The sequence below is a fragment of the Anser cygnoides genome, chromosome 31, assembly GCF_040182565.1.
Source record: "Anser cygnoides isolate HZ-2024a breed goose chromosome 31, Taihu_goose_T2T_genome, whole genome shotgun sequence".
Taxonomy (NCBI): Eukaryota; Metazoa; Chordata; class Aves; order Anseriformes; family Anatidae; genus Anser; species Anser cygnoides.
This window is the reverse complement of record NC_089903.1, coordinates 2710681-2731322: the sequence shown is the minus strand read 5'-3', so window position 1 is coordinate 2731322 and position 20642 is coordinate 2710681. Positions and strand designations below refer to the sequence as shown.

At 37.8% G+C, this 20642-nt stretch overlaps 1 protein-coding gene across 1 annotated transcript; it reads right to left on the bottom strand.

Annotated features, from left to right (window-relative positions):
• Positions 1-525: 525 nt before the first annotated feature.
• On the bottom strand, positions 526-20495 carry LOC136787893 (adhesion G-protein coupled receptor V1-like). Its single transcript, XM_066985299.1, has 13 exons — positions 18818-20495; positions 16809-16985; positions 13651-13831; positions 12828-13030; positions 12048-12177; positions 10349-10429; positions 8886-9025; positions 5889-6498; positions 4727-4942; positions 3534-3749; positions 2091-2335; positions 1715-1896; positions 526-971 (listed from the first exon to the last, which is right to left on the bottom strand). The coding sequence occupies exons 1-13, from the start codon at positions 19130-19132 to the stop codon at positions 656-658; spliced, it is 3012 nt and encodes a 1003-aa protein (XP_066841400.1). The 5' UTR covers positions 19133-20495; the 3' UTR covers positions 526-655.
• Positions 20496-20642: the final 147 nt, after the last annotated feature.

Sequence of the window (20642 nt, the reverse complement as noted above, 5' to 3'; positions counted from 1 at the left end):
CCGGGGGGGTATTTTAGCCCCAAAATAGGGGGCCATATGTGAGCCCTCCCCACCCCCCCCCCAAAAAGAACCAGAAGGGGGGCACCAAATGAGCGCCCCCCAATAAGGGGGGGAGTCCTCAAATGAGCCCCCCAAAAAAGAATTTAGGGAAATCCCCCCCCCCAAAAAAATCCCCAAAATCCGGGGAAACGGCCCCAAAATCCGGGAAACGGCCCCAAAAGCTGCTGCTTGTGACCCGTTTTGGGACCCCACACCCCCCCCGAAAAAAACACTAAAATTTCAGGGAATTCCCCCAAAAAACCTCTTCCCCCCCCCTCCAATCAGGGACCCACCAAAAGCCCCGAATTTGGGGGAAATGCCCCAAAAAGCTGCTGCTTGTGACGCTGGGGGGGGGCACGGGACACCCCCTTAAAAAAAACCAAACTTTTTGGGGGGAAATCGCCCAAAACCTGCACTTTGTTACCCACGTTTGAGACCCCCCACCCCCACTGAAACCCCCCATATTTGGGGAAATCCCCCAAAAGTCCCAAAATCGAGGGAAATTCCCCCAAAACCGCTGCTTGCGACCCCGTTTTGGGGCCCCCTCCTCAAAGAAAACACTAAGTTTGGGGAAATTTCCTCAAAAATCCTCAAATTTGGGGATTTTCCCGGAAAATCAGGTCCGGAACCCTGAAGTGTTGTTAGTTAATGGGCTGATATCTGACGTCAGCCAAAGGCAGAGAGGAATCCCTGAGGCACTGGAAAATGTAAAGGCTGAACATGCTTGTTCTTTTAGGCACTGAGCTGCACAGGAATACACAGGGTCACTTGCTGCTGACACATTCACTCTGGTCTTGGATGGTTTGTCAGGAATTCCTTGTACAGGAGGCTCGTAGTAGGCCAGGATATCCTGACCTTGCTCCACAGCAAGAGCTACAACGTCAGTCTCAGAAGTGCTGTAGAAAATCTGCAGCTGACCAAATCTTCCCTCACTAAAAGACATTATAATAAAATAAAGTTCTGTTAGTTGACAAAGGATGTCTAATATTCTACATGTTTCTGGGTTAATAATAGAAGTGAACAAAATCAACTGACCCTTTCTGAATTGCTGAAAAATTCCAAATAACACATCAAAATGCATTCCCTTTGAAACTAGTACCAGAATAACTGAGTTATCTTATTTTTTTGTGGATAGCAAGTTTGATTATTTATAGCTTAGGTAGTAGTCTGTTAAGAATGCATATTTGTAAACATTTGGTTCTAGGAGTTAACTTAGTCTTCTTCAGGACTTGGCAGCTCTCCTTACTTGCAAGGAAGAAAAAGCCGGTGACACCCAGACTTATCATCCTTCCTCTAGGATCACATGCATAAAACCTGTTTTCCTTCTCTTATTTTCATCCTGTAAGGGCTGGCCATTTTGTCCTCCTGTTCAAATCACAGGAACAGGCTACCATGCAGGTTTAAATGATTTGATGATTAAACGGACAAAATGAATAGTACACTGTGTACGCTGAGTTTACATTGTGCATTTCAATGTATACTACGTTTAAGTAATTTATGTAATACACAGACATCTACTTCAAAAACAATGTGTTTGAAATGAAAATACATTGAGATGGCAGATCAAAGAATTGATGCACATATTTTTATGAGAGGAGCATGAAATTTGACATTATAGTGGAAACAAAAGTGAAGAATAAATAGTAATTACAAATAAAGCAAACATTATACAAACCTTCGCCTGACTGTTATGTTTGCCAGCAAATTTCTTTCTAGTGGCTCCTGAACTCGATATAAGGATTGATGAAAGAAAACTGTGCCATAAGGATTATCATTGGCAGGTATTATAATACTTGCCACGCCATCTAACCCAATAGCACCACCATTGGAGGCCTGAGTTAATTCTACACGGACAATCTCAAAGAGAAGAAAAGAAAAAGAAGTAATGCAGCTAGACAATTTGTGGTTTTTCTAACAATAATTACAAGCAAAGTATAACATGAAATTATAGCACCTTCCTGCCGGAACATTTCTTGTTTTCCATCATACATATTTCTAGAACAAGTCAAAATTAATACCATCTTCAAGGAAGATGTAAGTGCTTGACTTACTTCTTCTATTTCTGGAACATCATCAGCCAGGATTTCCAATAGTAGCATCTGAAAGGCTTCCCCAGGGGCAAAAGTAATATTGCCTGAGGCAACCTGCAAGTCCTCATCAGCAGGGTGTCCACCAATGGTAGCAACCCACTCAACAGTAACGTTACCAAGTGTCCCAGCATTGCGGATTACTGGCAGATTTATGGGTACTGATCCAGATTCAGGCTCCTCCACAGTAAATTCGGTCATCTGGAACACTGAAGTGCAGCACAAAGAGGTGTATTTCATTAACAGTAATATTTAAAATAAAAACACCATCCTAGTTACTGAATTATATATTTTATTTCACTTGATTGCATTCATTTGCACAATTAAAAAAATGTTAATCAGGTTTAAACTTCAAATTGAACTTTCAGTATCATTTTATCTGCAAATAAAATTGGCATGAAAATTCAGCCCCCACCCAAGAGTTTATTCCAACGTATCCATTGTTCAAGGCTAGCCATGATCTAAGTTTTTAGAAGACGGTCAGAAGGTAATTTTTCCCAGTGAGGAAATTTTTTATCATTTTTTATGTCACGTATGGAAAAAATGTGTCAACATATTCCATCTAAATTGTTTCAAATATAAGTCTTTCTTGTATAAAATCTTTAGTTGTTAAGAATGAAGTTAATGAATTATCCATGTGGAATTATTTACTTTTGTCAATTTCCTTTACATTTTGCTGATAAAATGGAATAACTGAAATAAAGTAGGGTACTAAAGGGAGAAAGAGTAAGTCAAATAAAATGGCTGGAAAACATACACCAGAAATACTGAAATAGAAAAAATAAATAGAAAAGATAAATTTCTAAAATGTCATTAAATTTTTGAAATTACCATTTTTTTCTCAAAACCTGTGTAATGAAACTATTTTTGGAAAGTGTCCACAATCCATTTTACTGATAATGATAGAAAGAAGAAAAACTACAATAACTAACAACCAGAACATACAAGAATGCAATTTAAGTCATATTTGTACTTTCCAATTTCCCCAGATATTTAAACCTGCTTTGCCTGATTATTTTGTAAAACAATGACACTGCACTATCTAAACAGGTTTTGGCATGTAAACTTAAGCTTCAAGCTATTGCAGAAATGCAACATTTAGAATAGATAAAAAAATACAAATTAAATTAAAATCCATCCCCATTAGGAGACTCCAAAATCCACCTTCGTCTCACAAAATCTTGATATATAAGTTGACTGAATGCTTCAATTTCGCTATATAAGGGCACCATTTGCCCTTACTTACACGTTTTAATTTAGTTTATCTTATTTTGTCCTTTACTGTGTTCATCCAGACTTCCCTTTTTGTATTCTGAAAATTTTTATTCCATTGCCCAGTAATAACTCACCCACAAATCAGCAGATTGCTACTGGACAAGAGAAAATATGCAAATAAGACTCATTTACCAAAGGATCCAAACGGGTCATCAGAAGCCTCAATGGTTATGACTGCCCTCGTCAAAGATCCAAGCAAGGCTCCTCCTGTCGTTTGATTCAGCAGCTGAACATAAAAGGACTCCTCAACTTCAGGATTGATATCATTAATTATATAAATTGGCACAGCTTTACTTGTTTCTCCTTCTAGTAAGACAACATCTGATGAGGCTACACTGTAGTCCTCACCTAGATTTGTACATGAAAAAATAACAAAACAATCAAAACACAGAAGAATATTAAGGCATTCTGGTTCATTATGAAACATCACTAATGTTTATCAGCACTAATATTTATCTGTTCTTTTTGCATTCCCTTGTGTTCATATGTTGGTGTGTTTTTTTGTGTTTTTTTTTTCTTTATCTTCATACCCAGAAAATACAATTGTTTATTTCCTAGTGCCTTTTAGATATCTGGATGGATGAAAATAAATCTCATCTTGGCCAAAACAGAGTTTACACTGTCAGTCCAAGAAGCAATTACAAAAGGTCCATTATTATCTTCCATTGAGAAGATCACACAACTGTGACATTTCTATATTTGATTTCTGATAGTTGTCTGGCTTTCCAAGAGATAAAATGAAACAGAAGTACCTTTTTCAAAGGAGATTTTACTAAAGGACATAAGGTCACTCCTTCCCTCGTGGAGCTTTTCAGGGATCACCTGAGAGCTTTACCTTTCATTTGCAAAGTAAAAGTCTTCTTGAATTGTGCTTAACATTTGTCTGTTTCACAGAGGAGTCACCAGCTCTCAATTTCCCTCCAAGAAACTCAAATAAGCCATGTATGGTAGGTTGAAATATGTACAAAGGACTAAGTACTAGCTATATATACTACTACAGGATTTTTTATTTTATTTTATTTTTTTGAGAAAGTGAGTGGCCACCAGGGAAACAAACAGCCAATTCCTTTCCTTAGTTTTCTTGCTAGATTCTTCAGTGATGATATCTCTGAGTTTTTTTAAATTTGATGTAAGGTCTCTTCTATAGGACCTGAATTCCTGTCTCCTAAGTACACTCAGTAAGTATCTCACACTTTGGTATTTTTTCTACTTGTTTTACTAGACTGCATTCAATACACACTTGCTTGCTTTGGTTGCTCGAAGCATACAGTATGCTCTTTCTGGTTTAACACAGAATGTGTATTTCTGCTATTTTGATTTCTTACCAGCTGTTGCAGTTATTGGCATAGCTTTGAATTTCACAGAAACATCTGCAAAAATTCCCCCAGTTCTGGTCACGTTAATGATTGGTCCAACATAATTTTCAGCAACTCGCACAGCTGAAGCTGAAAGCTGAAGTGTTCCAAAAGCATCATCATTGGCATTGATAATTACATGAGCTATAGTCTCACCCACTGATCCAAGACGAGGAGAATTTACAACTGAAATATAAAAAAAACCTCTTAGAGCAAGCCTGAAATGCCTCCTATATATGGCTATACTGTTCATATACATACACCTGAGTTTAGTGGATGGCCACTACTAGCTTTCAATAAAATTTTCATTTTAGATTTGGACAAAATATAACTACAAACTGCACAAGCATATTTTTGATGTTTGAATTATATTATGTCAGAAAATCCACATTCTTACTAACTTATTATTCTACCCTGCTGTGGAGCATACAAAACACCAGTTCTTTGAAGAGGTGAGGTACTAGCAAAATTACTTATTTATTTGTCCATAGGACAATAGAATTTTACACTAGCAATGATGAACTATAAGTAACCTTTCAGTTTCCCAGTAGAATTTTTTGTAGTGTTTCCCTTAAAAATCAAGATTAATGTGGGAGAGTCATGGGGGAGAGGGAAGGGAAATTAGGCATGCCAAGAAGCTCTTAAGCATAAATAAGGCTGTAATGACCTGAATTTATCTGATCGGGCAAACATCCTCTACGCTAAAAAGCCAGCATGAAGCTGCAATTCTACACCACTTAATGTTTAAAAGGCTTTTTTCGCTTTCAGTAAGTGCAACTAGCTTATTTCCTATCATTGTGCTTTACAGAAACAACAGGTGAGCAGGTATTAGCACACAAAACCAATACAGTAATACAGTTGGCCTAAAACACCTGGGATAAAGCAGATGCAGAAGGGAGAAAGAAATGTCCACCCCTGACAAAATTTTGTGGTAAAGGAAATATATGCTGACACACAGAATCTTCATACTTAATGTGAGATACTCTGACATATAACTTACAGGATTCTTAACTATACAGAGTTAGGCAGAGGTAAAATTTTACTGTAATTTCAATTGCTGCATTTTATCCTATTAAATATAAATATTAGCCTACATATTTAAGCTTTTGGTTTACATATGAAAGACACTTACTTGGCCGATCCTGTACTTTGTCGATCAAAACAGTATTGTTTAGCTCCACAAAAACAGATTCTGACCTCTCAGGATCATAATCATCCAAAATAGGCAAAGATATTGTGGCTTCGCTTTCATTGGCTGCGAAGATCACATAACCAGTAATGGGTATATAATCTTCTCCTTGTATTGCTCTAACAACATCAGGTGGAAGAAAGGGTGACTTTTCATCATCACCTAAAGTTCTGTATGTAACCACTACTGTACCAAGAAGACCACCAAGCCTTACTATTGTCAGGGAGATATTTTTTGTTTCTTCCTCAACTTTTATTGGTCTGTTTCTCTCAGAAAAGATGAACAGTCCATATGGATCATCATTAGCTAAAACTGTTAATGTTGCATTAGTGTGATTTCCAAGACGACCACCGGACACATTGATGATCAAAACTGAAAACACCTGATCCAGTTCAGGCACGTTGTCAGGAGAAACTTGTATGGTAATATTTGCTCTCACTTGGCCAACATCAAATGTTACATTCCCATATGCAGAGACCAGGTCTTCTGTAAGATCACAGACTATGACCCAATACAGAGTCACCTCAGACAGGGCCCCATGAGTTCTCACAACCTAAGTGGAAAACACAAAGATTTATGTATTTCTTTGTACTATAAGAAAGAAGAACATAAAAGTGTAAAATGGCATACAGCAAAGTCACAGAATCACAGAATATCCTGAGTTACAAAAGATCCACAGGGATTATCAGGTCCAACACCTGACTCCACACAGGACCACCCAAAATCAAATCGCATGTCTGACAGAGTAGTCCAAATGCTTCTTGAACTCTGGCAGCTCAGTGCTGTGACCATGTCCCTGGGGAGCCTGTCCCAGTGCCCGACCACCTCTGGGTGCAGAACCTTTCCCTAACCCCCAACCTGACCCTCCCCTGTCCCAGCCCCATGCCGTTCCCTCGGGTCCTGTCGCTGTCCCCAGAGAGCAGAGCTCAGCGCCTGCCCCTCCGCTCCCCTCGTGAGGGAGCTGCAGGCCGCCATGAGGCCTGCCCTCGGCCTGCTCTGCTCTGGGCCGAACAAACCCAGGGACCTCAGCCGCTCCTCATACTTCTTGCCCTCTAGACCCTTCACCACCATAGTAGCCCTCCTTTGGATGCTCTCTAATAGTTTATGTCCTTCATATATTGTAGCACACACAGTGCTAGAGGTGAGGCTTCACCAGCACAGAGCAGAGCAGGACAATCCCTTCCCTTGACCATCCAGCATTGCTGTGCCTTATGCTCCAGAACACAGTTGACCATTTTGGCTGCTAAGGCACACTGCTGGTTCATATTTCTCTTGCTGTCAAGCAAAACCCCCAGATCCCTTTCCATGGGGCTGCTCTTCAGCCTCTTGTCCCCAGGCCTGTCCGTACAGCCAGCATTGCCCCTTGCCAGGTGCAGAATCCAGCACTTCCTCGTTTAACTTAATTCCAGTCAACTGTGACCTCTCCAGACTCCAAGACTATTGAAAAATTATTGAGAGAGGTCTTGCAATGACATCAGCCAGCTCTTTCTGTACTTTGGGATTAATCCCACTGGACCCCATAGACTTATATGCATCCAGCTGGAGCAGCAAATCCTGCACAAGTTCAAAGTTGGCTGGGAGTTTATCATCATCACAGTCCTGAAATTCAGAGCTTTGGGTGTCCCCGAGCCCATCATTGGTGTTAAAGACAGAGGCAAAGAAGGCATTAACCTCTGCTTTATTGGCGTACTTATTTGTGAGGTTACCAACCTCAACAAGTAATGGATCAATGTTTTCTCTGCTCCTCCTTTTGCTGTTAGCATACTTTAAAAAAAGCACTTTTTGTTGTCCCCACAGTACTGGCCAGCTTCAACTCTGAGTGAACATCACCTCTGTAGTCCTTGTTCAACTGACCTTGCTTCCAATGCCCACAGATTTTCCTTTTTCGCCTAAATTCTAGAATAAGATCCCTGCTCAGCCAAGCTGGCCTTCTGCCCAGCTTGCTCAACTTCTGACTCTTTGGAATTGCCTGTTCCTGTGCTCTTAAGAGGTGTTACTTAACTAACCAGCACTGATGGACTCCAATACCTTCAAAAGCAGGTTCCAAGGGGACCTCACAAACTAGTTCACTGAGTAGTCTGAAGTCTGCTGTCTCCATAGCTAGGGCTGAACTTTTGCTGGCAGTTTTCCTCCTATTACCAAAGATTTTAAACTCAGCCATCTCATGGTCACTATGGCCAGGACAGCCTCCAATCACCACTTCACCCACAAGACCCTCACTGTTTACAAGCAACAAATCTGGAGGGCACCTTTCTTAGTCAGCTTCCAGAGTAACTGTACCAACAAGTTATTGTTAACGTGCCTCAGGAATTTCCAGTACCTGTTTGTATTGGCTGTATGGTATTCCCAGCTAACATCTGGGAAGTTGAAGTCACCCACAGGGACAAGGGCAGATGACCTAGAGATATCCCTTAGTTCATTATAGAATAATTTGGCAATGTTGTCCTCCTGGCTGGGTGGTCTATAGCAGACTCCCACAACAACTTCATCTTATTGTTATAACTTATTTCCATGTCCCTTAATCCTTACCCGGAGGATCTTAAGCATGTCATTGCCAACTGCAAGCTGCACACAATCCAGCCCCTCCATTATATACAGTGCAAAGTCATTGACATGATGAGTTAAAAATAAACTAATTTTAAAAACAGTGTAATCTTTATCATCTTAGCTTTGCTGTATTTGTTGTGTCATCAGCACTTACTTTAAAATATTCATACCTCAAATGTAAACAAGTAGAAGTAAATTTAAACTTATATAAAACATTTTAGTTTTAAGCTGAAAGATACACTTTAGAAAGTGAAGTATAAAATGTCAAGACAAATGTACATGATAAAGTTAAGTTAAAATGCTGTAGACCTATTATAAAAATATTGCAGAATGCTCTGTAAAATAGACATAAAAGAGGATTGCATAGCAATATGAGACCCAAAACTTTCTAACCTGCAACATAATATTGCTATCTCCATCTTCAGGCTCAGTTCCATTTACCGAGAGTGACTCAGTACTGAACTCAAAGACGCCATGAGCATCATCAGAAGCCTCAATAGTCACAACGATGTGGGATGCAATTCCCAAGCTGGCTGTAAGTGCAAGTGCCAAAATGAGTTATTTTTTTATACCATCTTTTCTTAAAAGCTAAGGAAGTTTGTTACAAAAAGCACACAGAAAAGCATAACTGGAATATTTCTGCTGTTTTGCATTTTGTGGTGTGTTTTTTTTTTGTTTTAAATGTGGAATAATTATCCACATGGATAAGGAACTCACTTTCAATAATGCAGTCCTGGCAGCCCTTCTATGGAACAACACTCCAAAGCAACATATAAAATGCAAATATTTTAAGAGAGGATCAAAAATAAAATTACTTGTCTAATTAAGGAAAATGAACTAGAATTTAGGGTAGGGGAGAGTTACGTGGTAAAACACAGTGTAAGCAGTGCAGACAGGACAAAAGCAGGTACTATTTTAACTGAAGCTGGAACAAAGAAAAAGCTAGTCCAGGAAATTCTACTACTATAATGATCATCTTGTGTGAGATAACTTGCTGCTTAGAAAGAGAAAGAGCCTGGCATTTTAAAAAAAATCTGGAAACACAGAAGAGGAAACAACACTTCCCAGGAAGTTCCAAAAAGTGGTTAAACCACAGACTTACTCTCAGGTTCAAACTGAACTCCTTTGTATTTTCAAATAAAACAGAAAATCAGGCTGTCACTGTGGAATAAATTATTTGATTTCGATAATGGGTGCTAACACAATATTTTCAGGTCTCTAGGGTTTAATTCAAAATCCGCCATCATTAGCGTTTCCCTCATAGTAGGTGCTTTTGTTTTCATCTTATTTCTGCATATTGTATGTTTTTAATTTTCTCAAGATTAAATTATCTTTGTTTTCTGTATGTTGTGACAAAAATAGACTTCAAAAATGAAAAATAATCAAAGCATTCTTTTAGAAAAAAAAGAGCTAACACCACTTTTTATTAAGAGTATTTTTGAGATGCAGAGATCAAAGCATAAAGCAAGTGGCAAAAGAAAGTATCAAAACACACAGTCAGGTAATTTTTAAATTACCTTAAATTTAAAAAGTTTCTCTCCTCTTTGCTCTCCAGAAAATTTTACAAAATTTACAAACAAAGCTAATTTTTCTAACTACTTCTGGAATAACTACATTGTGTTCTATAAAAATACAGCTTTGAAGATAGAGAAGCTGTTATTTTCTGTATTACGGTTAGTATTGACTGTTGTTGAAATTAAGCCTTTTTTAAAATGGGAAAGAATGTTTTGACAGGACTCTATGATATATCTCAAACCACAAGCAAAATAACACTATGATAAACTGTGTCAGTAGTGTAGTTCATGAGGGATATTACAGTTAGCATAAAGAAATAAAGATTAATCCAAAATGCTTACCATGCTGATGGACAGTTGGAAGGAAGAAATCCATGTTCCCATCACCACTACCACTGCCATCATTTCTAAAGAGCTCAGCAACTTTAAGATGACAGACATACAGATATATACACATATATACATTTATAAATCAGAGCGCAAGCAAAGAGAAATTTAAACTATTCTGGACAACAGGAAAAAAAGAGGGAAGCACTCTAGGAAGGTATCAACTTTGCTTCTGAAAGTGTACAGGAGTTCTAATAAAGACTGAAATATTTACATATGCCACCTCTTACTTAATTTATGACATTGGAAATAGCAATGGGAAGTCAGAATGAAAGAAAACACATACACATAGTTTATCTTTCCTCTCTTTCCCTCTTTGTGTCCCCATTTTGTATTTCCCCTTTCTCACTCCTAACTGAGGCTTGTCATGGAGGAATCTAAATTGAAAAAAAAAAAAAAAAAAAAAGGTAGGGGAGACGATAAAGTCCCTCAAGCTCCTTATTCTAATATTTTCTCACAAAGTGAAAATGTTGGGAAAATCTGCAGAAAACTTAACTAATGGGGACTTCATAAGCTTTGTGTTTGTGTTGGAAAGGCCAAAAAGAAGGCTCATTTTAAAAAGGCTATATAGTTACTGGATTACTAAAGTTAGTTGTAAATTTTCTGTCACAACAATTTGAAAGAGAAAAGTTTGACTCCTTTTAACAAAACAACTATTCAACCAAAAAGACAAAATACGTGAAAAGTCTCAAGACTTTACCAAAAGAATCACTGAGACCATGTTGCACCATAGACACATACAATCATAGCAGAGAGCTGGATTAATTCAAGGAAATCTGATACATCCTCCCAGAAGGGACCACACTTGCAATTTCTGAATTGTTTAAAAAAATAACATCAGTTTAAAAAAAAAAAATCAATTTATGGCTGTCAGTGTTTCTAATTACTTTTCCCTCCAACAAGCTTTACAATCTCCGTTAAAATTTTTCTCAAATGGAAAAAAAAATCTGTAAGGTATTCAGGGGTTTATGTGGCAGCACCACTATGCTTTGCCGTCCCTTCAGACTAGCCCTTCAAACCAATAATTCTTTCAAGTGTTTGTCTTGTTCTTACAGACAGTTATCTACGAGCTACCTCTGCAGCTACAGCTCAGCAAACTCCCTATGGCCCTCAACATCCACAGCCTATTACTGCTATAATCCATTTGACCTATGTATTGCAGTTCTTCTGATTTCACTCATGTGGAAGAAAAAACAAAACAAAACAAAAAAAAACCAAAACAAACAAACAAAAACACAACACTTTGACTGTTTAGCCTTAAATATTTTATAAATATTCCATATTTTTGAAATGCAACATATTGCTAATATATTTTTGCATTATTTTAGTTCTCATTACCAACCATGAAGTTATACAAAGTGAAAAGCAGCAATTGCCTTTAGATGACCTAACAGATGGCAGTGATACACTTTCCCTAATACATGGTAATAATATACTTGCTATGGGATCTGGTTGTTTCCACCAAGGATTAAGAAAAGAACTGAGGAACAGTTCTTCCCTACGAAAAAAGACAGCTGTATGGGGGTGGGGATGTAGAGGTGCTTTTTGTTTGTTTTCAGAAATAACATAGAAAATAATGCCAAGAAAGACAAGATTTTTATGAACGAGTAGAGGTCATGAAAATACAACTAAGGGACTGATATATGTGCCTTACCTCCTCCCTCTGGGTTCAACAGCTCCACTTTAAACGTTTTTTCTAATTCAGGAATAGTATTATCAGTGATGTTAACAGTAATGTACTTGTATCTTTCTCCTGGCTGAAATTCCAGTGTACCCACAACAGCCTGCAATATAAGAGCTCTTCATATTTTTGTTCAAGTCTAATGTTTTCATCCATATAAAAAAAAGAAACAGAACCTTCATTTTGTCTTTTTCAAAACATCTACTTTTCCTCACTTAAGCTTTAAAAAAAAATCTGAAAAATCTGTTTTACAAAAGAAAAAAAAAAAGAAGACATCTAAGTTGACATACTGGTGAGCATCTGCATTCATGTACATTTTTCTTATTTTTCTGCACAAATGATCAGTTGGACAAGCAAGTGCAGATACACGCAGGTTATTTTGCTAGGCATATACAAATCCCAGTATGTACAAGCATAATGTTAACCTGTACATGCACTTGAATAATATGGTCTGTAACAACAGCAAAACTCACAAATTGCTACACTGGAAACTCTGTTAAGAAAAAAAAAAAAAGTTCAAAACCAGAGGCTTTTCCTAGACAATGCAACTTACTGCAGAGAAAAGAATGGAGAAGTCACATGATGTATATTTTTAAGTGAATATTACATATCCATTTGCCACATCACCTTGTAAAGTAGTCTTTCTGTGAAAGAATCATAGCTGGGCTAGAGCAGTCAAACTGAAAGCTATCTCCACGATAAATAACTCTAATTAATTCCAAAACAATTATACCACCTTGGCAGTTGCCATACCTGATAATCTTTGGGACTGAAAGCTGTGACTGGCACTGTTCTGTATTCCACCAGAACTGTTCCAAGAAGGCCTTGTGCACGAACTACCAGTAATCTGACGTGTCCAGCTTCTTCTTTAATAGTAATATGGGGCACAGAAGAGGCTGGAAGAATCATTTTATCACCTGGCTGAGGAGGTGGCCCCACAGAGAACTGGAGCAGACCTGGAAGACAAGAATTACTACTTACATGGCTTTTCATAACAAATTTTAAAGATGATAAACAATTTAAATAAAGTGATTGATAACATATCTTGTGATGGTTCTGAAATTAAAAACCACATATACCAGTATACCCTTAAGCCTCAATCACACTATTTCCAGAGATGTGCTGTGTGCCTTACCCTCTCTCACTGATATTCTTGTCAGTCTTGATAAAAGGCACAGCACAATAATAAAACCTTCTCTTCCCAAAAGAGCCTCACAGGCCACGGTTTTGCGTATTTACTGGTACAAGACATATGGAGAAATGACTCTCATTGTCAGGAATTCTCATTTGATGAAAAACCTGGACAGGATCAACTACATGCAGAGCCTTTATTTGCCCTCACAAGAGAATCATTGCTTGTTTGGGCAGGGAAGATTTGAGGCCTTTTTGTAAAATTATAAAAGAAAACTAATTCAGTATTCATTCATGTATATAAACAATGAATTAATTCAAGTTAGATAAAGTGGAATATATGAGATTGCTTCCTCAACTATTACAACCAAGCAAAGTTTTCATCTGACTGGAAAGAACTACACAATAATCTGAAACAAAGCTGTATAATTCCCATCATTGTTACCGTATGGGTGGTCACTGGCTTTGATGCTGATATCAGTAGTTTCCTTTTCTGGATCTATACTTGCTCCACTGGTAGGAGTTGAACCTAGTTTCCCATCTCCAGACACTGCAGAGACTAATGTCACACGGAAATATTCATTTAACTCCGGAATGTCATCATCAATAACATGCAAATTTAACACCTAGAGAAGGACCAAATCATGGAGAAATCAAACCATGCAACATTCTTTGATTAGTCAGTCAGCTGTATCTGCTGTATAGTTCTGAAAGCAAAGGACACTATTTTTGCTCTCCACATAAATTCAACTAATTTCTAAGATAACATTTTATGTCTAGAATATGCTTTCCAAAAACAATGCTTCCAAGCTACTGGAAATGGAAGGCATATTTTCTGAATTGTTTCAAACTACATAAATAAGTGATAATAAATACTTGTTTGGTTGGTTTTGTATATCTTCACAAAAGCAGAGTTTAATTTCCATGTACTGAACATGAAATATCTGATAAATTTTAAAATCTTTTTGAAATTATGCTTATGAAGAGACATTACAGTGATTAATCCAATTTAGAGAGCAAATAAATTGAGCTTATTATACCACCTGACACTTTGACCTGCAGATCATACGATTTACTAACATAACCTTGCTCTAAACACGCTAACACATTCACTTCAGAAAATTCCATCTTTCTTTATGTTTCGATATGGTCGGACAAACATATAGAAAACATTTAAGTAGCTGATCATATTTAGAGGCATGGTAATGAGTAGATTACAAATGTCAGTTGAAAGTCCCTTAGGATATCCCACCTGAAGAGCAGCTTGCTACCAGCCCGTTTCTTAGAGCCATGCACATTAGCTCCTCTGTATGTATGCAGTAAATTGGACCAGTAAGCTGTGTAGCAAGAGCCTACATCAGCCATTTTCTGCCACTAGATAGAGTAATGTGGGCCTCGTCTATGTTGCCATGCTAGAAAAGCTTTGGAAATTTCTGCTATATATGATTGTATGAAATGCAGTAATATCATTTCACAGAGAAATAAAGCTGAATGAACAAACTATTATAACATGAATGAACTATTTTCAGATACCACACGCTTTTGCCAGTCATCACATTATCCAGATTCACAGTTCTAGTGAAGTCACTGGGATCCCTGCAAATGACTTCAGCGAATTTGAGTCCACATTGACTTCTGCAGCCTGATATAAGTGAAACTGAGGATGGTATTTTCTACTCACAATTCATCCTTATTATACAAACAATAATAGAAAGTGTATGTTGTTTCTACAGTACTGTGGTCCCGCACCACTTCTTCAAATAAATTTAACAATTCTGTGCTGTACATCAGGATTGAATTCATTGAAACAGATTATTTTTATTTCTATTTCTAGCACACGCTGTTTATTACCACAGAATTTTAATCATAGGACAGCCCACGCTGGATGGGACATCAAAAGATGAAGTTCAATGTTTCATGGAAAAAAAAAAAATAGATGAAATAATCCAGCACCATGTTCAACTGCATCTTAAGCACCCCTGGTGATGGGAATTCTACCATAGAACCATACATTGGTTTGGGCTGGAAGGGACCTTAAAGCCCACCCAGCGCCACCCCCTGCCATGGGCAGGGACACCTCCCCCCAGCCCAGGCTGCCCTCAGCCCCATCCAGCCTGGCCTTGGGCTCTGCCAGGGATGGGGCAGCCGCAGCTCCTCTGGGCAGCCTGGGCCTGGGCCTCACCGCCCTCTGAGGGAAGAATTTCCTCCTTCGCCCCCTCCCTCGCCCTGCTGCCCACGCTGCTGTTGGTGCAGCCCAGGGTACGGGTGGCTTTCTGGGCTGCAAGCACACATTGCCGGCTCATGTCGAGCTTCTCATCAACCACCACGCCCAGGTCCTTCCCCCCCCAAGGGGTGCTCTCAGTGCTTTCTCTGCCCAGCCTGTGTTTGTGCTTGGGATTGCCCTGGCCCAGATGCTGAGGTCGGGACAACCCGACCCTGTCCCTAAGGAAGTCGTTCCAGTAGTTGTAAAAAATTTCAAGACAAAACCTCTCCCACTCTATCTTTGTACTCTTTGCCCTCTGTCTTCTCCTGTGGTTTCTTGAGAAGAGAGAGCCTCTGTCAACTCTGGAGCTGCCCTTTAGGTACTGTAATAATGGGATCAAAGTCCCCTTCTAAAGGGTGAAAAGATCTAACCCCTTGAGTCTTTCCTTAGAGGACAGGTTCTCCAGCTCTTTGATCATCTTTCTGGCCCTCTTTTGGACCTCCAGTCTGCCCACATAATTTTTTAATTGTGGGCCTCTGTAGCTTTGAATTCCTACTCTTCAGTGTATCCTGGTATCCTGGTATTTCTTTTTTCTTTTTCTTTTTTTTTTAAACTAATTCAGATAAGGAATTTCGTAAGACTTTTAGAAAGCTTTCTCAGAAGCAGCTAAAGCTTCCCTTATGTATCATTTCTCTTTCTCTCCCCCAACTCAGAGATGCAATTCTGATTACCAATTTCAGGTGTCTCTAAGGCCAGAATATTGAATAATTTCCTTATGTTCCAGTTGCTCGCACACTTTATGCAGAGGAATAGATTAAAGCAGACAGTAATCATTTCAGGGAGACTCAAAAACAGCTATTGTTACAAGAACACCTTTAATCTCCTGTTTCTGATTTTGAATTTAAAAGGAGACAGAACCTGGATAGCCTTGAGTGCAAGAACAGCAATGAATCTTACTATTGCCTATTTAATTGTTGTGGACATAAATTTGAGTTACAACACTCAGATCAAACCTGATCATTTTCCAATTTCGAAAGTACATGGACTATCTACACTTTTTAAAGTATATGTACACATACACATAAATACAGTTAATATTTTTTATGTATATGTACATATATCTAATATGTACATGCACACATGGTGACTTTTGAACTGACATATACACAGAGCTACAAATAACACTTTCTTGTTGTCAGGGATGGAAAAAAAGAAAGAAAGAAAATATATATATAACAAAAAAATAACAACATAAAATAACAAAATAAAAAATAATAATAAGAAAAGCCATGTGAAGTAAACACTCTCTAGTATGCAAACCAGCCAAGCACCCTCAGAAGGTATTTTCCAGGAGGTTTGTAAAGGACAGGATGAATTGTTAATAGGAAGGTAGGGTTTACCTCTGATCTCTGCCAAGGAACGAATGTGATAGTGCCACTGCTATTAGAAAAATCGGTAACAGAGTAATTAATGCCAGTGGAATCAACCTGTGAGATAATGTACTTTATATACACATAGTCTAGGGCTCCCCTTGTACGCTCCACAACACAGGATATAGTGGAACCTTCATCAGCAGTCTGGAAGAAAGCGAAAATTTGGAACGTTTATTACTGTCAAAGTAAATCAAGGCAATTTCATTAAATAACACGAAAATATTTAATGCCAGACAAATGTTCAAGTAAAAAATTGCTGTCATGTTACTTTCAGCTCTTTTGGAGTGTTAGGAAGCTGAAACTGACCTTGATGCCAATCAGAACAATCCTAGTGGAATCTGCAAAAGTCTGATGCCTCCCTGAGGACTATTAAGGTAACAAATAACAATACACTGCAGTTCGTCCTGGACACAACCCCTTTCCTAAAACTATGCGTCAGAGACAGAATCAATATGCTTGAAATGTACCTGTCGAAAGCAAATGAAACTATTGCTTTATAATAACGTCAATATTGTAATTTTCCTTAGCAATAATTTAAAGAAAGATTTGGATCAGCACTTTCTCTAACCAGACACACTATGGATAGAAATAAACTATACCATCATCATTCAGAAAAACAGATTTTTCTCTTCTACTGTCCTCCTTACAATTCTGTATCTTCACAGATAACATGACTTCTGCAGCGACAACTTCACATCTCTGGAATGAAGCTTTAATTGGTACTGACCTTCTATTTTAGAAAATAACGTTCATAAAATTAACATAGAAAATAATTTTATCTGAAAGTTATTGGAAAGGTTAAAGCTATCTTATGCATTAGATAAATTTCAGGGCTGCTTTGTAAGAAAGCATAGATACTGTGTGTGACTTCAGCTGCCTAGTAGACAGATATGCACAGTTAAACTACTGGTAAAAAAATGCTGTGTTCCTGCATCACCACTAAGAGCTCTAATACTTCCCTGGTGAAATGGACATATGATAGGTGCAAAACAATTACCGTGCCATATAATTATTTTTTTTCTTCATGGTTGGCTGATGATCTGTGGCATCACAGCGTATCAGAGGTACTTGAACCTGAAGGAATCTATTATCATAGCATATGGTAGGCACACAATAAGCAAACTGAACCAAACTGAAAACTAGTATCACTCAGGCAAGACAGTTATTTTAAAAACATCATAAGCACTTTGATTAAAAAAGAATGTAATTAAAGCTCATAAGAGTTCCCAAATGAAAACTATATTAAATTTTTTTTTCCACAAAATAATCCAATACCAGTAGAGATAGCTATCATGTTATTCCCCCTTATAATTGATTAAAGAAGTAAAGAATGATTTATGTTTATTTCAAGCCTCCTCAAAAAGTAGCAAGTTTACACTCTGCATATAGAATGGATACCACTGAAAAAAGATTTCATCTGTTAAAACTAAAACAACAAAAAAAACCACTACTAAATCAACCAACTGACATCAAACATATGCAAATTATAACTTAGTTTATGACAGCAAATGAAGGTGGAAAAATCCATAACACTTTGTCATTGCATGATCTCTAGTAAAATTATCTCAAACACATCATGTGACACAGAAAACTAAAATAAAAATCTTTGCAATAATCCATTCTCAAAAAAAAACCAGAGAATTAAATCTTACATTTTAACTGGTAACTCAAATGTAACAGAAGTGAAGGTAAAATATTTTTCTAGAAAAAAAAAATTAAGCCTTAGTCTTCAGTTTATATAGTAAACTAAATTTTCTTAACCATTTTTTTCTTTAGTTTTTTAAAATTATATAGTAAATCCCAGTGGAACTGAGGTTGTATTAACAGAACATATGCATCTCCAAATCCTAGGAAAACTTTGCTTAACCACAAAAGCAAACACTGCAAAATCTAGGGTTTGTTCAGGTCACTTGGTCCTGCCATTTAGCTTTCTGTGCCTGAAATATCACCTACAATTTCCATTATGACCACCTTACCTCAGGGATACATGCTCCAGTGAAGCCAAATAAACCATTAGCATTATCACTTTTCTGTATTCTTAATCTTGCTGTGGTGTTTTCTTGTGAAATTCGAGCTCCACCACGCACAGAAATGAGCTTTAGTATGAATAATTCTTCTCCTTCTTCCTCTTTGTCATCCTTTGCAGACACGATGAATGATTTATTGGTCTCTCCTTGCCAATACTCCAAATACCCAGAGACAGGGTGGACATCACTTTTTGCAGGAGTTGCATGAAGTTCATAGATCTCTGCTCGTGTCAACTTACGCTCATAAAGCCTTACATCCTGCATTAACCCTGTGTACCTACTGCTGCCGTTGATTCCTGCTCCAATTCTTACTATTCCTGGACCTGAGAAGGAAATTATAATTTTTTCTCATGTTATTGTATTTGTATGAAACAGTCAGCAACTGACTACCTGTTTTTCTTAAAAACCAATGGTAAACTGTTCATTGTCCCTGGATGAGGAATCATATTGATCTTGAGATCCAAAATCAGGAGGTTCCTTGAGCCTCATCTCAATGTTACAGGTAAGTCCTCACAGGCCAAACAATTCCATCCTATGCTGTCCAAGTTTTTCATCCTATTAGTTCTAGCAGCACATTATCATCATCCCTCATTTTTATAAGTCTTAGAGACTTGAGGCTCCCTCTTTCCTCCACAGATTTTCAGAGCAGAACTGCAACCCCTTTTAGCCCTTGTTTTGCTGAACAAATCCTACTTTGTTTCCCTCTGCTAGGGCAGCTGATCCATTCTGATGATACTCATGATTACTGCATTAACCCTTCTGGACATCCATTTCATCCACCACACTGTAATTCCATGCAAATTCCAAACTCTTTTTACAACAGCATTTATATTTCTCTGTCTCCAAACTATAGGATCACAGCTGCCTCATATTCATTCCTACTCTATCCTATTCTGTGCCATGCTATGCTCTTGTGCTAAAACACACACATCAGCTGTTTTCAGTTGCCTTTCAGAAAACGAAAGAAAACAAACAAACAAAAAAAGCTGTGCTCTTCAGTGTATTGTCATACATATGACACTGAGTGGCAGTTGTAGAGATGAGCAACCACAGGAACTGATAAAAGTCCCAGGGCACAAAGTGGAGGATGCTGAGAAAAACTGGGCTGCTATGCACACCACTGTGTATTACCCAACATTCAACGGAGAGAGATGACATACTTGCCTTACTATTGCATTATCCCCAGACACACGCCATCCCCACTAATAAAGAAAATTTACAGCACAGACATATCCTTCTAGCAATAAAAGCATAATTGCATTTCACATATATTTGTTCTAGAAACCGAGGGAGGGAAAAAAAAAAAACCTCTCAGCCTCTCAGCTTAGCTACAGTACTGCAAGTGTGATGGAAATTACTAATTGCAGAAGTACTATTCTTTTTACAAATGGAAAATTTGATTTCTTAAACTTCAACCTGGAATTTTAAAAGCAGAAATAAAATAGTACACCATACAATTAATAGTCCTCTACTCTCACTCAACATCGCAGCAGTTTGAATTTTTTAGAACATTCACACAATTTCCATAGGCTTTCTGAAAATCCTCAAAGAATTCTTATCCATTCCTTTCAATTAACTTAACAGATATAATCATTTCAGTGTATTTCTTCCACCTTTGAAGTGGCTAGACTATGCATTTCAGAGCTTTATATATGGAGAAAAATAGCAAAGGCTCACCATCAAGAATTGCTTCTCCTTTTAGACTCTTCATTCCTCCCAGAACTAGAATTCCATCAACGTAAAATTCAATTATACTTTCATCCAGAGTAATCAG